Source organism: Hordeum vulgare, chromosome 2H (assembly GCF_904849725.1).
Source record: "Hordeum vulgare subsp. vulgare chromosome 2H, MorexV3_pseudomolecules_assembly, whole genome shotgun sequence".
NCBI classification, from domain to species: domain Eukaryota; kingdom Viridiplantae; phylum Streptophyta; class Magnoliopsida; order Poales; family Poaceae; genus Hordeum; species Hordeum vulgare.
In genome coordinates, this window is record NC_058519.1 from 587,014,449 (window position 1) to 587,033,270 (window position 18,822).

Below are 18,822 nucleotides of genomic sequence, written 5' to 3' on the forward strand. Positions count from 1 at the left end.
GGTATTCGGTTCCTGATGGCATGGTCTGTCGTCTTCGTCGCTCTCTCTATGGCCTTAAGCAAGCCCCCCGCGCCTGGTTTGAGCGTTTTGCCTCTGTGGTAACTGTTGCTGTTTTTTCAGCCAATGCTCATGATCCAGCATTATTTGTCTACCTTTCTCCTCGTGGTCGGACTCTTCTTCTCTATGTTGATGACATGATCATCACTGGGGATGACCCCGAGTATATTGCCTTTGTCAAGGCCCGTCTTAGCGAGCAGTTTCTTATGTCTGATCTTGGACCTCTTCGCTACTTTCTTGGGATTGAAGTCTCTTCTACCTCTGATGGTTTTTTTATATCCCAGGAAAAGTATATCCAGGATCTTCTTGCTCGTGCTGCTCTTATTGACGAGCGCATTGTTGAGACTCCCATGGAGCTCAATGGTCACCTTCGTGATACTGATGGTGATCCCCTGCCTGACCCGACGCGTTATCATCATCTTGTTGGCAGTCTTGTCTATCTAGCTGTCACTCGTCCGGATATCTCTTATCCGGTTCATATTCTCAGTCAGTTCGTCTCCGCTCCCACCTCGGTTCACTATAGTCACCTCCTTCGTGTTCTTCGATATCTTCGGGGTACGATCTCGCATCGTCTATTCTTTCCTCGCTCCAGTTCTTTACAGCTTCAGGCCTATTCGGATGCTACGTGGGCTAGTGATCCTTTGGATCGCCGTTCACTTTCTGCTTACTGTGTTTTTCTTGGTGGTTCTTTCATTGCCTGGAAGACGAAGAAACAGATCGCAGTTTCCCGTTTGAGTGCAGAGGCTGAGTTGTGTGCGATGGCTCTTTTGACGGCAGAGGTGACTTGGTTACGGTGGTTACTTCAGGATTTTGGTGTTTCTGTCACTACACCGACTCTGCTCTTATCTGACTGTACAAGTGCTATCAGCATTGCGCGCGATCCTGTGAAGCATGACCTCACCAAGCATATTAGTGTTGATGCTTTCTATATGCGCGCTGGTGTGCAGGATCAGGTTATTGCTCTTCAGTATGTGCCTTCCGAGTTACAGTTGGCAGATTTTCTGACGAAGGCCAAGACTAGAGCACAACATGGCTTCTATCTCTTCAAACTTAGTGTTGTTCATCCACCATGAGTTTGAGAGGGGTGTTAGAGTAGATATAATATAGCCATGTATCCTTTTGTATTTATCCCGTTATATAAGGGGTTTCCTGCATATAGTCCATCACCTGTACATGTATATATATCGGTCTATGGCCTCATGGGAATACAAGTTGCTTATTCCTAACACTAAGAACCTTTTTTATTGTGCTTGTCAAACTGCCAAGCTATCCTGATTTCGTAGATGCTTTGCTTTTTCTTGACACAAGCATCTTGACGTAATGTCTTCCCTAGTAGTTTATTCATAACTTCAAAACCTAATCTTATTACAATTCTAAGACAATTATTTATACACTTGGCACAAAATGAAATAAAATTATACACATTATGGTCTCTCTTAACGGACTCATCCCATGTCAAGTTTGGTCTACCACGACCCCTCTTAACATTTACTTATAAGACAAAAATTAAAGTACAACAATGAGATATCACTTGGTCTCATTTTTAGTTTGGATCAAACTGCATTGGTGTGCCAAGTGGCATTTCCACATTATGCTGGACTGAATGACACCTTTTAAATTTTATACAGATAGATCGTTTTTCTTCACCCATCATTCTTCAGTGGCTTCATGCTCAACACGAGAATGTTTTGGAGTGGACAAAGCGTACCATTGAGATTGAGGTTTGTTATCCTATGCAGAATTCACTGCTAAGGTTTTTAGTGCATGGTTAATTATGCTAGAACATCCTGAAAATGATTCTGTATTTTCTTTGCATTGATACATGGAAAATAGGAAAGTTCCTCTGTAGATGTATCGTGATTGTAAAATTGTGCATGCGGGTATTGTTTGCTGCAAATTTGATCACATTCATTTTTAGTGCCACATGGTTCATACAGTAACCTGCTTGCTAGTTCAATGCATTTTATGCTGTTAAATTGGTAGTTACAGTCTTGCAGTCAGGTTGAATCTTGCAAAGAAAGAAGAAAATTCAAGCTTTATTTATTGTGACAAGATAATAATATTAACCACAACGTCAGATTTGAACAACCTTAGTGGGATAGCTTAGTGTTGATTTTATTGAAACTGGCATGGTACGTTCAACAAAACTGAACTGGTGCTACATATGTAATAATCAGACACATATGGTTGTTGTTATTGACATAACTCTGTGACTAGTACTGGCGTCCGCAAGAAGATGATGGTAGCCCATGTGACATTCTTTAATTGGTGACTTCAATTTTTTCTATTTAAGATTCCTCTTTAATAGCTAACTCTTCAAACTTTTGTTATGCATCATAAATTTGCTTTGTTTGCCTTTCGTATGTATTTTTTTTTTGTCTTCTTTTAAGTCTCCAAGACAAATTGTTCACGCGGGCTGTTGTTTCATCTCTGGTCCATAGAATTGGGAGCCTCTGTCAGTTCACAGGAAACTAGCGACATCTATGGTTGAAGTCTTCCGGATTGTGGAGGAGGTCAGCTTTTCTTCCAATGAACTCATTTACCACCATATTTTATGTTCCTAAAGAAAATGAAGAGAAGAAAAAAAATCTCTTGCTTTCGGATGACTTGGTGCAAACTTATTACTCCCTCCGATCAAGATTAATTGACGCATCTTTAGTACAACTTTGTGCTAAAGCTGTACTAAAGGTGCATCACTCAATTTGGATCGGAGGGTGTAGTAAACATGGTGATTACTAGGAAACGAGCCTAGCTCACTTGGTTGGGGGAGTGGATGTACAATCTCACCACCTGGGTTTGTCATCATGGACTCAGATTTAGGCTCCTATTTATATTGCCGGGGCTTCCCTTAAAAAATATGCTATCTGATCTTAACGCAATCTGAATATTGGTCATTGGAAAGTTCATTATGGAGGCAGAATCTTCAATATTTCCAGTCACTGCCTGAATGTTGAAGTTCTTCAAAAAACAATAATAATCTGACGGCTGTTCTACTACAAACTCACATTTTTCCTTATTTTTATTCAGTTAATACTCTTATATTGGTTTTGGGCTTATCTGATCATTCTATGTGCAGACAATTGATCAGTTTTTTAACTCAAGTCTACCTCTGGATATTGTCCACCTGCGGAGTCTGCTTATAGGAATCACTAGCAGCCTTCAAGTCTATCTGCTTCACATGGAAAACCAACAAGGTATGCCTTAATTCTGCGTAAATGCCAATGCACTATCTTGGACCCACGAGGTCTCATTTGTACAGTACATTTGTAGTAGGTATGACAGAAAGTAACCAACATGAGTCCTAATGTCATCACATCAGGTGTGTCAATGGAACTGCTCACTTTATACGTGAACTGTTGACCTCAAATGATCTTAGAAGAAGACTACACTGAGTCGGCATCATACTGTACCACGCTGACGCTAGTGTTACTTGTGCAGCCTTGTGACTACGTTTACTATTAACAGATCTGTCAATGGGCATCATGAGATATCTGTGTTGATATTCTTGCAATTTAATGTGAAACATCATGTGGTACCGCTTTCAGTACATATTTAGTAGTTTTGATTATTAGACATACCAGCTAAATACTCGTGCATTGCTACGGAAGTTAAATACTGATGCATTGCTATAGCCTATAGAAGCTATTTTTAATTGCATGAGTTGTTTAACCGCCTGTGTCATCGTAGTCCCTAACTTTGTGCAGATAAAAAAACTGAAAACATACATGAACGAAACCAACTAATCAAAAGACTGATACATTTGCTGACTACATCCTAGAGGCTGTGGGATATCGCTACAACCATCATCTTTTCTTTTAACCAATGTGCTAATACTTATCCAGCAGAACAGCATGTAGCAGTTTCACAAGTACTATATAACATCTACATTTTTTTTATCTTCTAAAACTGTATTAATTACTTTTGCTTGGTTGTATCAATAACTGTTTTTTCTTCATCTGTCATTTCTCGATTGCAGTTTCTAGAGCCACCCTGCTTCCTGTTGCGCCAGTCTTGACCCGTTATGCGGAATCAGTTAATCCATTTGCCAAAAGGAAATTTATTGAGCCTACAGTTCGTGAAGAAAAGGTGGCTAATAAATTGAACAATTTGACAGTCCCAAAATTATGCGTGAAACTCAACACCCTTCAGGTAACACATTTTGGTTACCACTCCTTCCCAAACTGCATGACTGGGTATTTCGTTAAACCCTTTCAGCAATGCATCTCTGACCTGCGTTTTCTAGATGCCCAATTGTGTTCATTTTAATCAAATGCTTTCATGGTCGTAGAATCAAAGTTTTCTACATGCAGGTCGGCACTACACCAAGCATAACTCCTCCATAACCAAAGGTTTATTTTAATAATTTTGGGTGTCCAAAACACATATGAGAAGATGTCAGTCTTGTTAGGAAAGCAATTTATCTTTATTGAAGGCCCAAGGGGCATATATATATTACACAAGACTTGAGGTGCAAGGAACGTAAACGTAGACTAATAAGGACTCCTAAACCAATACGAATACTTCCTAACACCCCCCTCAAATGCAAAGCGTATGCAATAGCATTGCATTTGAAAAGGTGTAATACTAAAAAAATGATAATCCAAATCCACGTCTTGAGAGTGTCGTCGTAGCATGAAGAGTTTTCAGAACCTGTCGAGTCAAGCCAAAGGGGATAACGAAGAGATGGCACATCAGAGGTAGACACCGCACCCCTTGAAGATACAAGATAAGTATCAAGAGAAGATGTAACATCCCAATTTTCGTAAATTCGGATGTTAATAGATCATTCTTTTGCATCCCATATTTTATGCATCATTGCGTTCCTCTGAATTTTTTTTATCGTTATGTGACTGCGGGCAATTTATCGGAGTGGAGATAATATGACTTCTCCCCTGTGAGTTAAAGTCACCATTTTGGTTTTGCAAATTTTCTAAACTCCGAAGTATTTTTTTTTGTTGAGTTTTTCGATCGAGTTGTGTGACCTATTGCATAAAACTTTTTTTAAAAAAATTTGCATTAGGTGGAACTAGGGTTCCTATATGTATTATATATATTAGTACTCCTTATAGTATTTGTTAGTGAGGCCACATTTTTTTTTTACTGCTGTTTGTTTGTTTTTTTTTTCAAAAAAAATAAATAGAACTGCCAGGCCGAGCCACAAGGGCTCAGCCCAGCCCCCATGCATGCATGCAGCCCCCTTCCCCACGTCCCAACCTCCCTCTCCCTCCCCACGTTTCCCTCTCTTTCCTAAGTTTTCTCTCTCTCTTCTCTTCCCCCACGTGAGTACTCCCTCCCTTTCCTTATTTCTCTCTTTCCTATTTCTACTCCCTCCTTTTCCTTTTCTCTCCACCGCCACCTCTCCCTCTCTTTCCTATTTTCTCTCCCGTGATCTCCTTCCCAAAGTTCTCCCTCTCCTTCCTTTCTACTCTCCTCCCCTAAGCCTATATAACCCCCCCCCCCCCCACCTCCACCTCTCCCCAACCCTAGCCGCCGCCTCCACAAGCCGCCGCCGGCGCCTCACCCCACCGCCGCCCTAGCCGCCGCCGCGAGCAGGCTGCTGCACCTCGGCCTCGCCGCGGAGGAGGAGCCATCCCCGAACTCTCTCTCCACCGCCGCCTCTTCCCCGCGGAGGAGGAACCTCACCGCCGCCGCCCGACGCCCCACCGCCCGGAGCTACTCCCTCCTTCCTCGCCGGTCATCTTCTTTCTTGCCGGTGCAACACCTACAGCAGCAGGTAGCAACCTCTCTCTATATATATTTCATGCACTCCATCTCAGCCCTTAGATCCCATGCAATCCCATGCAATGGCTAGGATTAGATCACCTATACCCCTTCGGTTTATTCCGGAAAACCAACGGTTCTTTTGTTCACTTAAGATTTAGCCAGTGGTTTTGCTAGCCATGGGACGTTTGCTCCAAACCAAGAAACACACAGCCACTACCGCCAATAGAAACTTGCCACGTGTGCCTCTCTTTAGCACTAGCAGTTTTGTAATTTTCTGTCCAGATTTCGAAAACAGAAACTTTCAATCTTGTTTTGATCACAACTTTTTATCCCTGCGTCCAATGACATTGATTCTTTTTCCAGTAGCTCACAAATTTCCTGTAGTTTTTAAAAATATATAATTTTTCTGTGTTTGGAATTTTTAAATATAAGTTAGAGCAGATTTAGTTTAAACACTGATAGGCAAAACAGTGTTTAAACTAAAGTAGTGCGGTAGTAGCTCCAGTAGGTGATGCCCCCTCTAGTACTGATGAATGTAGGGTGTGTTTGGTTTCAGGATGAGGTGGAATCGGATGGGTTGGTTCCATCCCTAGCAGCCGTTCTCGTGTTTAGTTGGGTTAGGAACCGGAATTGGGTCATCCGCATGCAGGGAATATTCCCTCCAGATGCTTCACCAAGTGATTCCACCGATTTGAAGGAATTGACTCGTTATTCCTCCGTGAAAGCAAATAAAAAGAAGAAATAACCAAGCAATTCTCACCGCGCTCACCTCCGCACCCGAACAAAGTTTTTGTGGTTATTTTTTCGTGGTTATTTTTTCATTTTCGTGATTATTTTTCGTAAATATTTGGTATGTACTTATTATCATATATTTTTATTTGCATGTGTTGAAAATAGAAATAAAATGTTGCTGAACATTTAAATTATAGGCTTGTCAAATGCAAATAACTCTATTTGTTCATAGATGTAATCTCATCATTTATATCGAAGAGGTGAGTGGCATCAGATTCTTCTCATTTCATCTCTCCAACTAAACACCGGGACGGAACCAACCCATGACATTTTTTATCATCAACTGAACACAAGGATGGAACCAACCCATGACTTTAGGATGGAACCATGACATTCCATAACTTTCGGTCCTCAAACCAAACAGTGTTGTATGATCATGAATGTAGTGTTGTATGATCATGACTGTGGTTCTGAACATGCCCGCGAATGTTTATTTTTCAAATTATGCAGTTCCATTATGCGGGTTCTGTTCTGCAGCGCAACTTTTTGTCCCGCAAAACCCCACTTCGACGACCTGCAAAACGCGTTTGCAGGTCGTGAATATACAGGGTCTGCTAGAGTTGCTCTTATAGGAGTAAAACTTGTTTGGCATACCGGCAAAAGTACGACCGCAACCATGATCAATCGCTACTCCCACTTGTTTTAAACACTGTTTTGCCTATCAGTGTTTAAACTAAATCTGCTCTAACTTATATTTAAAAATTCCAAACACAGAAAAATTATATATTTTTAAAAACTACAGGAAATTTGTGAGCTACTGGAAAAAGAATCAATGTCATTGGACGCAGGGATAAAAAGTTGTGATCAAAACAAGATTGAAAGTTTCTGTTTTCGAAATCTGGACAGAAAATTACAAAACTGCTAGTGCTAAAGAGAGGCACACGTGGCAAGTTTCTATTGGCGGTAGTGGCTGTGTGTTTCTTGGTTTGGAGCAAACGTCCCATGGCTAGCAAAACCACTGGCTAAATCTTAAGTGAACAAAAGAACCGTTGGTTTTCCGGAATAAACCGAAGGGGTATAGGTGATCTAATCCTAGCCATTGCATGGGATTGCATGGGATCTAAGGGCTGAGATGGAGTGCATGAAATATATATAGAGAGAGGTTGCTACCTGCTGCTGTAGGTGTTGCACCGGCAAGAAAGAAGATGACCGGCGAGGAAGGAGGGAGTAGCTCCGGGCGGTGGGGCGTCGGGCGGCGGCGGTGAGGTTCCTCCTCCGCGGGGAAGAGGCGGCGGTGGAGAGAGAGTTCGGGGATGGCTCCTCCTCCGCGGCGAGGCCAAGGTGCAGCAGCCTGCTCGCGGCGGCGGCTAGGGCGGCGGTGGGGTGAGGCGCCGGCGGCGGCTTGTGGAGGCGGCGGCTAGGGTTGGGGAGAGGTGGAGGTGGGGGGGTTTATATAGGCTTAGGGGAGGAGAGTAGAAAGGAAGGAGAGGGAGAACTTTGGGAAGGAGATCACGGGAGAGAAAATAGGAAAGAGAGGGAGAGGTGGCGGTGGAGAGAAAAGGAAAAGGAGGGAGTAGAAATAGGAAAGAGAGAAATAAGGAAAGGGAGGGAGTACTCACGTGGGGGAAGAGAAGAGAGAGAGAAAACTTAGGAAAGAGAGGGAAACGTGGGGAGGGAGAGGGAGGTTGGGACGTGGGGAAGGGGGCTGCATGCATGCATGCATGGGGGCTGGGCTGAGCCCTTGTGGCTCGGCCTGGCAGTTCTATTTTTTTTTTTGAAAAAAAAGCAAACAAACAGCAGTAAAAAAAAAATGTGGCCTCACTAACAAATACTGTAAGGAGTACTAATATATATAATACATATAGGAACCCTAGTTCCACCTAATGCAATTTTTTTTTTAAAAAGTTTTATGCAGTAGGTCACACAACTCGATCGAAAAACTCAACAAAAAAAAATACTTCGGAGTTTAGAAAATTTGCAAAACCAAAATGGTGACTTTAACTCACAGGGGAGAAGTCATATTATCTCCACTCCGATAAATTGCCCGCAGTCACATAACGATAAAAAAAATTCAGAGGAACGCAATGATGCATAAAATATGGGATGCAAAAGAATGATCTATTAACATCCGAATTTACGAAAATTGGGATGTTACAGAAGATGGGTTGTCAAAAAAAGATGGCACATCAAGATAATAAAGCATTGCGCAGAAAATCATAGTCCACGACAACCGTCGGTGAAAGAAGTTCGGCGGATAAGGCACGATGGACGTAGATCGACAATGCAAAAGAAATCCAGAAAATCCTATAGAAAACAACAAGGGCAAGTAGGCCACAAAAGTTGCATAGAAAGGATCAGGACCAAAGAAAAGGCCGACGGACAAAGGTATGGTGGACTCGCATGACGTGAGAAACACAAAATATCAACGGGTTTGGTGGACACAACGAAAAACAAAGAAAACTAGAAAACACACACTAGACTAGGGATGATGGCAGCGGAAGAGAAAAAATAATATCATGGCGGCAAAGGCCAAAACCAAGCTCCTGTCTGTGAAGAGGGTTGACTCTCTGAGCTAAACCAGTCAACAACAAGACCAATAGAACCTGTTGAAGAAGAAACTGAAGCTGCAAGCAGATGCTTAAGTCACACAATACCCTCCTCAGTCAGAGACACTCCTGAAGGAGTCGGGGTAGAAGTGCGAGTCCCTGAAGTCTCTGAACGTGGCTGGATTAGTTGTCGTTTCTTCAAGTAGCAATCAGGCTCGAGGTGACCATTCGTGTTGCAGTAGCCACAGTGAGTACGAGGCGATCCTTACCACCACCAGAAGAAGTGGGGAGGACTGGCGGGCTAGAGCAAAAAGTTGGTGCAGCAAACGACGTAGCAGGAGCACGAGCAGCGAGAACAGAGGGAACCTCAAGTAAACCAGCACCATGAAGGCGAGTCTCCACAGCTTGAATCTCAGAAAGCGCCTCCATAAGAGTAATACGGCCACGAGCAAACAACTGAGCGCGTCGTGGCTCAAATTCCGAACGAAGTCGAGACAAGAACTCATAGACGCGATGAAATTCCAAGTCAGCCCGCACAGCCTGGCAACACTTGCAAGTACGACAACCAGCAGTGCGAAGAGAGTCAAGCTGACGCCAAATGGCAGAACTCTGGGCGTAGAAATCGTCAACGGTGGATTCACCCCTGAAGAGCATGCTCGTGACGAACCACAGATAAATATAAGGCATCACCAGAGGGTTGATAGCGCTGGCAAAAACATGTCCACATGGCAAAGGCGGTAGCGAGGCCCATAAACTCAGAGGCAAACCGAGGCAAAACACTAGATGTGAGAACAGCCGCAGCACGAGCATCATCATCACACCACTTAGTGTAAGTAGATAGAGCATCACGATAAAAGTGAAGAGACTCCTCATAGATCAAAACTTGTTGCTCATAAGCACAAGCTGCAGACTCATCAGCAAGCTTAGCTGCATCCTTAGCAGTCTGAGGAGCATCCGCAGCAAGAGACGAAGACTTAGGCGGAGTAGGAGCCACAGGAGAAACCGGGCACGGCAGACAGGAAACCTCACCAGATAGAACACCGCAGAGACGAATGCCACGCATATGAATGCGAAAGAAACCAACAAACTCAGTGTGGTTTGTACCATCAAAAGTCACCTGACAACGGGGAACAAGGACATAGCCTGACGACATTGGACCTGTTTTTTTTTTATCAGATGAAGCAGCCACGATCCAGTCCAGCCAAAGCAACAAAACACAGCCGAACAGTTGTAGTCAACCGTATCCAGAAGCCCAACGAAAACCAGCCAAGGAATAACCAGCCAAAACGGAGACAGGGGCTGCTCACGAGGACGTGCAGGCGAGAATCAGCAGCCGCATGCGTAAATCCAATCCAATACACAGACGGCTGCAACTCTGGAACGCACGCGCAGGCAGGCTGGTGTGCATGTGAGCGAACAGATCTGGCAGGATTCACGCACGGGAATCGGCTGGGAGGACGGGCGGACGCGCGGTCAACACAGACGGATCGGGCGGCGCGCTTGACGAACGTGGTGTTGGGATGGGAGGACAGCAGCGAGCCGACTAGAGGAGAGGGTCGGTCGCGCAGGATAACAACGTCGGCCGAGAGAAAATGACGGCGGCGTGGGATTGAATCAGCACGAGTTGCGCGTGCGAAAAAATAACCTAGGGCTCTAATACCATGTTAGGAAAGCAACTTATCTTTATTGAAGGCCCAAGGGGCATATATATATTACACAAGACTTGAGGTGCAAGGAAAGTAAACATAGACTAATAAGGACACCTAAACCAATACTAATACTTCCTAACAAGTCTTGCCCGTGGAGCCGGGTCCACCCGTGGAGCGTGGGCACAATGGGCTTGTCTCCTACATGGAAGGTGCCCATGAATGTCACTGGGACTGGGAGGGCATGGTTACTCGAATATCAAAATCTATACCTAATAATAAAGCGGCTATTGCTTCCGTCGGAAAATCCACCACGACATTTTTATAAAAAAGCCCCTGTAATTTTTGTTATTCAACCCGCGCTCCATCATTTATCTGCAACGTAAAAGGAAAAAACGACTCGCTGCAAAAATTATACCCGTACGCATCGCCTCCTCCCGTCGACCCTGGGCCACCCTGGCCTGTGCCCAGGCCGCCGCCACACCACTCGCCGCCGCGGCCGACCTCAACCGCCACCGCTGCCGATCTCAACCCACCTGCCTCCGCGGCTGTACCTCTCCCCGCTCACTGCCCCCGTTGCGGTGCTCGAGCGCATCGCGTCGACCCTGGTCCACCCTGGCCTGTGCCCAGGCCGCTGCCACACCACTCGCCGCCGCGGCCGACCTCAACCACCACTGCTGTCGATCTCAACCCACCCGCCTCCGCGGTCGTACCTCTGCCCGCTTGCTGCCCCCGTTTCGGCGCTCGAGCACAGCTTCTGGATCAAATCAACGCGACAGCTATAGCGACTTGGGATGATGCGTCTGCTCGATGCAGAACGGCGGCGGCGCGCAGATAAGGCGCGGCGGAGCGAAGTACTTGCAGGTGGAGGCGGGCCTCCATGGCTCACACGGGGAACTCCGAGGTTATGGCGCGGCAACGGCGACTCCTTATGGCCAGATAGAGGCGCCTAACCCTTGCTCCCCTCATCGTATCCCCTCCTCTGGCAGGAACTCATCATCCGGTGAGATCCCCTCCCCATGCCTCCAACCGTGTGTCAAGCACCGGCAAGAATTTTTGTTTTGTGGGAATTTGTTTGCTGATGAATGAATGTATTGAATGTAAGATTGCATTGTTGTAGAGAGAGAGAATGGAACACGACCTTCAGTTTGTCATCCGATCCCACATTCTCTACCCCATGAGTGAAATAAGATAACAGTCCATTGATCAATTCACATAGCCTCTTTGTTTTGCTTTGCCGCTCAATTTCTCATCATGGTGGAATTAACAATGGACGGGTTGATTTCTCAACAAAATAGGATAGGACTGACTACATTAGTTAGTTAGCTTATTGTTTTAATAAATCAAAATGATTATAAAAAGATTAAAAGGGTGTGGTATTTTTTTCTCCCGTTGCAACGCACGGGCCCTTTTGCTAGTACGTAATAAATGGCTTCACTACTCCACACCTCTCACATAATTGTGTAAGCCTGCTTTGTGTTAGGTTAAAAGCATATGAGCCACTTGCTTCATATGAGCTCCGCACTTACAAATACTCCCTCCGTCCCATAATATAAGAGCGTTTTTTATACTAGTGTAGTGTCAAAAACGCTCTTATATTATGGGATGGAGAGAGTAGCTCTTAGCAACCCACTGCCCACGAACATCCAGCTATACCCTTTCCAGCATGTCGCACATCCAGTTTAGTACCATTCTGGTTAGTACCATACCGGTTGTCTATGAAAGGAGGGCCAGACAAGTACCTGGCTTATGTTGCTAGGTTTTGGATAGCGTTACCCGCTCAAACAATCCCTCTTGTCATCCCTAATTTTCATGTTATGACTTCATAAAAGTTTAATAATTTTACCGGCATTTTTAATCTTGATAAATAGAACCGCTTCCATTACTCTTGTCACAACATGCGCTATTTTTAGTGTCATTTTCTTATGATCCAGTTATTTTCTGTATGCTGCAGTACATTAGAGATCAACTTGATACCATAGAAGAGGGCATCAAACAATCATGGGTCGATGTCCAGTCAGGTAATCCACCCTCTATGGCCCAGTTTTTGTGTTGCAGTGCTGCGCTGTGGAAAATCTAGTTAGTGACAGATTTTCTTGTTGTAGATCCAAAAACATGCTTTCGACTTGCCAGTCTTATTAGTTCTAGCAAGATTTGGTTGTTGTAACTCCAAAAAATATGCTATTAACTAACTAGTATGTTAAAATCTATAGGAAGTAAGTATGTTTCAAAATCCACAGCAATACCAAACAAGTTTGTCCTTCTGTATTTTTCATATCGCATGGTTGTCATCAAGGTAGCCTTGAATTCATGGTAACCAATTACTTTTATGCCTTTTTCTTCCCTAACTGGGATCACATTTGTTTTTGCAATCATATGGGTCAATGGAAACTTATGAAGAATGTGGGTTTGGGGGGCTGTTAGGTGAGGCTTAAGCTTCAACCTGAAAAGGGTTACAAGCTCAAAGACTGTTTAACGAGCTGTTCTAGAGGAACTTCATGTATGCATGGGCTTCACTGACTGCTGATACCGTAATCAAGAATTATGGTATTTTTTCCGACATACAACCGACTGTTTGTCTTTCGTTAGATTGAAGGCGTCAATGTAACAAAAATACAGCAAGCCAAAAACAGAAACAAAGACTCCTAGGCCTAGCAGCAAACAAACGGAAAAAATACATAAAAAAAATCTAAGAACAGAACAAAGCAAAACAAATGAAGTAAGAATTATGAGTTGTTGTCTATATGTGAAGTTTGCCAAGCTTAGTGTTATGGGTGATAGCTTAGGTTATTGAAGTTGTGGAGTTGGTAGACTCTTCTCGTCTTACATGCCTAGTGAAGGAGTTCTCCGAAAAATCGTCATTGTGTGATGATTCGATTGATGAGTTGAAGTGCATGGAAGGAAAATTATACATGACTAATGTTTGTTCCTTTTTCTTGCAGCTGTGGGATTGTTAGACTATTTGTCTTATATGATTAGTTGAAGTGCATGGAAGGAAAATTATACATGACTAATGTTTGTTCCTTTTTCTTGCAGCTGTGGGATTGTTAGACTATTTGTCTTATATGGCCAGTGAAGGAGCTACTTCAAAAAATTCACGTTCTGATGAACCGATTGATGAGTTGTTTACAATATTTGATGATGTGCGAAGGACTGCGGTGAATATAACTGACACAATCTTGAACTTCATTGGTGAGCTACTTAGTCCGTGCTCTTCGCAATTCACTTTTATTTGTTGAAATGTACTTTATGCAAGTATATTTAAGAATATATTCTAGTCGATAGTTCGTAGTCATGACATCAGGGAACAGGCAACCTGTTAGAAGCATTTTGCTATTTGTTTATCTTTAACTCTTAAAATCCAGGGAAGTGTTGTAATTTTTGACTAGTACATCTGGGCAGTTACCATATTGAGCTGATCAGGAATGGGAGGGATTTTAAAAGAAAGATGAGATTAGACCATGAACTCGTGGAACTTATACGTGAGGGCGCTGAACCTGAAGAAGTCCTGACTGATAGAATCAGAGCCGCATCTACCAGAACCATTTCAGCCTAAAATACCAACTGAACTCATCCTCTAGAGAAACAATCTATTTCTGAACCCCTTTCAGCCTAAAATATCAACTGAACTCATCCTCTAGAGAAACAATGTATTTCTGAACCAAAATTTCCATCTAAAGATAAGATTACTTTCCATCTGACTTAAATATCAACTTGCTCCCAAATATGTAACTTAAATTATTCTCAACCCTATTCAGCTGACCCTTGTATTGTGTTCGTTCTTGAGCTGCTTTATGTTGGACTACATTGTGTGTCTCTCTTTACAGTATGTTTCCTCGTAATATGCATATACATTGCCCCACTGAGCCATTATAAATTTATAATACAACTAGCTCATTGTATAACACTTTAGTTAGACTAAGATGTGCTTTGGGTAAGGTACACGGTAGATCATGGCGATGTACTATTGCTGCAGTTGTGGAACTTTCTGTGTTCGTTCATGAGCAATACAAAAACATATTTTTATTTGAAATGTACAAGGAATAATAATCTTGCACTCTTCTGTTGTTGCATTAACCTGGTATTTCTTGGAAGAAACATTATCCCGATACAGTTTACTTGAGTTGCCAGAGTAATGCTTTGCAGGAACAAGGGCTGTATTCTGGGATATGAGGGACTCGCTTCTTTTCTCCTTGTACCGTACTAGAGTTGAAAGTGCACGCATGGAGATTTTTATCCCTACAATTGAACAGGTAGTGAATCCAAACTTGGGATACCTAGTTACCTACATGTTCAGTCAGTAAACATGTCTTGCTTTTAGTTTTATTAACCGAGGAACGACAAATGCTGCAGGTTCTTGACCAGGTATGTGATCTAATCGTTGACGTGTTAAGAGACCGAGTTGTGCTGAGAGTTTTTCAAGCATGCATGGTATATGTCTATCTTTCTATGCTCCATATGTGCGATTTCTTTAAAAATATCTTATTTATTTAATGCACAAGATGGTTAAATTTCAAACGTTTACTTTAATTAGGAAGGATTCATTTGGGTCCTATTGGATGGAGGTCCATCCCGTGCATTTTTGGAGACAGATGTGAACTTGATGAAAGATGATCTGGCTATACTCAAGGTGAGAAAATAAGACTAAGCATATGTGTGTTGTACATACCGTGAGTTAGAAAAGAATCAAGAGTCTTGCAAGACATTGAGCATATCATTTTAACAAGTTGACACCTTTGTGAAACTGGACATATGATTGTAAGATGTATTTGTCGTAACTGGTGAATATTTTCCTGTAGGATCTTTTTATAGCAGAAGGCCAAGGTTTACCATCAGATGTTATTGAAAAGGAGGCTAAATTAGTTCAGCAGATTTTAGACCTCTATGTGCTAAAGGTCTGGTGCTTCTTTTTCTTCAGCCTTTTTATCCAAGAACAATGCTACACAGTAACTAACTTAAGGAAAGGTACCAACTGCTGTTTTTCAGGCTGATACAATCATTGATTTGCTGATGAAAGCAAGTGAACATATTTCACACCATCTTGAGCCCGCAACTGCTCGAAGAAGAAATGTACATGATGTCCATACCCTCCTTCGAGTTTTGTGCCATAAAAAGGATAATGGTGCCTCCACATTTTTGAGAATCCAATATCATCTTCCAAGGTCCTCAGGTGAGACAAAACTAGTGATGCATTATGATTGACGTCTCTCAGCAACCGTAACACACGCTATTATTTTCTGTAATTTGGTCCCTGATCCTCTGCTTTCAGCTCATCATTATGAAAACACATGCACATAAACACTGATCTATCTTACATACTCACAGCCCAAAAATGGTAAACCTACGGGATCAAACTTACGGATGTAATCCTCCACTAATCCCCCCCCCCCCCTCGAATTCTCTCTGTGAGGCTTGGTGATAACCAACCAAATGATGACATGTTGGTCTGTAATCACCAATCCGCAGTCCCACATCCGGAAGGGTACCATCGCTCCTCATAGCCAATACGTGTTTCAAGTAGCATGCGGACTTCACCTTGAATGTTATACATATCTGAAGTAGAATCATTTCAGTTCCCTTGGGTTTGGATTATGTAATGACCGTAAGTTCTCCATTGATGCAGATTATGACGATGTTCCTCTGAAGGATGCATCATCTAAAGTACCTATATTTTCAGAGATGTTAAATAGGGGCGCTTCATTTAATTGGTCGGAAACTGGGCAGCAGAGTTTTAGGATTATGAAGAAGAAACTGCAGGAAGCTAGTTGGCAGTAAAAGGTGTCTCAGTTGGAAAATGCTGCTGAGTTTGCACATGTCCTTTGCATATATGTGAAATAGGTAAATAGTAAAAAAAATCTGAATTTGCATAGCACATGGATATGTACAAATAGATGTTATCTCTTTGTTATCTGCAGTCAAGCTGAACTTAGTGTTCGCTCTTTTTACCTTCTATTGACTTCACATGCTGCATTGAATTACTTAGGTTCCATGGACTGTGGAGTCCCTGTGCACAAGTTTATCAATACTAAACATTTGTTCCTGCATAATGCCATAATGTCTGATGAATATTGTAGACTTCAAGTTTATCCACAAGGAATGAGGCATTCCCTGTGATTATATGATTAACACAGCATCCTTCCTAATGATTATATATGCATTTGCATGTTTGTATTTTTATTTACACTCTTAAATGGTTGTTTAAGTTTTTAAAGTTAGTGCGCTTGTAAAATTCAGAACGAGTAGGGTGTTAATTATTTATTTTGATGAGAAGGCTCGTCAACGTTGCAGATCGAGCTGTTTGGACAGAAGATGCAACTTTGCATATGCTCACACAGCTGCAAATGAAGGCAGCATATGCTATAAGGTATCTACACATAATGGATTAATGGCCTCCCGATCTCCAAACTGTTACAACCTCATTTGATACCACCTCGCACTGAGCAACAGATGAGGAAGAAGCAAAGAAGCTTCAATTGGTGATTTGTGAATGATGAACTGAGATTTTATCTGAGATCATCATGATCCAGCTAAAAAAGATGAAGATTTGCCCTGGCAAGGAAGAGAAGCATCACAGGTGTTACTCCGCTAGTACAACATATGATGCTCTAAAAAAAGTGTTATCTTTTCTGTCCTGCAGGATCTCTGTTCTGAAAATAATGTTTCCTATTTCCTGTCTTGCAGGCTCTCAGTTCTGAAAATGCATGTTATGTTCTGGTCTTCCCAGCAATGTCCATGTAGAGATCATAGCAGCTGCTAAGCTTCATGCACTAGCCAACGCAACCAAAAGTCCGAACTGATGGGAAGGGCTAGTGCAATCCACATATACTGACTCACGCACGACCTTGGCTCTGATATCATGTTAAGCTTCATGCGCTAGCCAATACAATCAAAAGTTCAAACTGATGGAAAGGGTTAGTGCAATCCACATATACTGTAAGAGCAGCCACCTGTGATGACGTAATCCTGCCACCCAGCTTGATTAAATCTTCGCTGCAGATCAATATATGTGGAGATCTATAGTATTGTAGTATCACAGATACTAACACATTCTTGGAAAGATCACCCAGGTACATTGTCCGCGAGCATTTCTGATCCTTTCATAGAGCAGCTTGAATTTTCACTCACGAGCTGCCAACTTTTGTTCTGACTTGTCCAGCACTTAGCGACAACAGGCTTGCTTGTGTAAATATGTGGAAGAAGGAAGGGTTGGGCCACCTCCTTCAAAATCAAGCTTCTAAATATTGTATTCTAGACTATGTTTGCAGATATCAGCCAATATAGCCCAATCTGTGGATGCCTATGAATTTTATTTAAAAAAATATTGATTTTTTATGACAATGAAGAAGATGGTTTATGACAATGAAAAATATTGTAGTCCCTCTGTAAAGAAATATAAGAGCGTTTACGTCACTAAAGTAGTGATCTAAACGTTCTTATATTTCTTTATAGAGGGAGTACAACAGAAGATGCACCATTCATCAAACAATTTACTGAAGATGGTTTCCTTTTTCCTGTTTATGTAAATCTGTCGCTGGTTATTCTATTTATTTTTCCAAGAGCGGAATGGTATATACTCTGTACATGAATAGCAAGACAGTGGCAGTACTTTTCTGATATGGCTATATGTATGTATGTACTAACACTGAAGTGAATCTGATATATAAGCCGAATCAGCCCATGGGAAGCTTACTCAAAACATTTATATCGTGACTGTTGTGTTTTGAACCTTTGGAGGTTCTTGTTTGACGTAATATCTGGCATCATATGGCTTTCTTTCATGTATCTCTATGATTTCTAGGTTTTTTTGGGCAATCCTCATCAATTAAGACGAATTGTCACACTCCACGAAGGAAAGTCATACTCTGTCACGACCTCGATCTCGATCTAAGCTAGGGTTTGTCTCAGATCAGAGAGGAGAGGGGAAAGTGTGAGGTATATGCTGAGTATATTCGCTGGAAGAGGTATTATTTCTGTTTGGAGCAAAGCTCTGACAATACAACATAACTCTCACAGGCTAGTCGGGTGCTTATATAGCATCAGCGGCACACGGTGGAAATAAAAGAGTACAATAATAGCCGCAGGATATTCTTGGATGCTTCTATCTCGGCCATTCGTTA

General features: G+C 42.5%; 1 protein-coding gene across 4 annotated transcripts in view; it reads left to right on the forward strand.

Annotated features, from left to right (window-relative positions):
* Nucleotides 1-18,401, forward strand: part of LOC123427478 (protein unc-13 homolog) — a 30,353-nt gene extending 11,952 nt beyond the window's left edge. Inside the window, exons 15-30 of one of the 4 annotated variants that reach the window (XM_045111533.1) lie at nt 1,686-1,778; nt 2,499-2,570; nt 3,134-3,251; nt 4,034-4,206; nt 12,660-12,726; nt 13,742-13,897; nt 14,852-14,958; nt 15,059-15,136; nt 15,240-15,335; nt 15,505-15,600; nt 15,692-15,875; nt 16,329-16,543; nt 16,994-17,279; nt 17,387-17,616; nt 17,702-17,772; nt 17,862-18,401. In XM_045111533.1, coding sequence (XP_044967468.1) covers nt 1,686-1,778; nt 2,499-2,570; nt 3,134-3,251; nt 4,034-4,206; nt 12,660-12,726; nt 13,742-13,897; nt 14,852-14,958; nt 15,059-15,136; nt 15,240-15,335; nt 15,505-15,600; nt 15,692-15,875; nt 16,329-16,480 — 1,392 coding nt within the window. In that variant the 3' untranslated portion in view covers nt 16,481-16,543; nt 16,994-17,279; nt 17,387-17,616; nt 17,702-17,772; nt 17,862-18,401. Of the gene's footprint in view, nt 1-1,685; nt 1,779-2,498; nt 2,571-3,133; nt 3,252-4,033; nt 4,207-12,659; nt 12,727-13,741; nt 13,898-14,851; nt 14,959-15,058; nt 15,137-15,239; nt 15,336-15,504; nt 15,601-15,691; nt 15,876-16,328; nt 16,544-16,976; nt 17,280-17,386; nt 17,773-17,861 lie in introns of all 4 variants that reach the window. The other 3 variants (XM_045111535.1, XM_045111534.1, XM_045111531.1) reach the window with 3 other exon arrangements.
* Nucleotides 18,402-18,822: the final 421 nt, after the last annotated feature.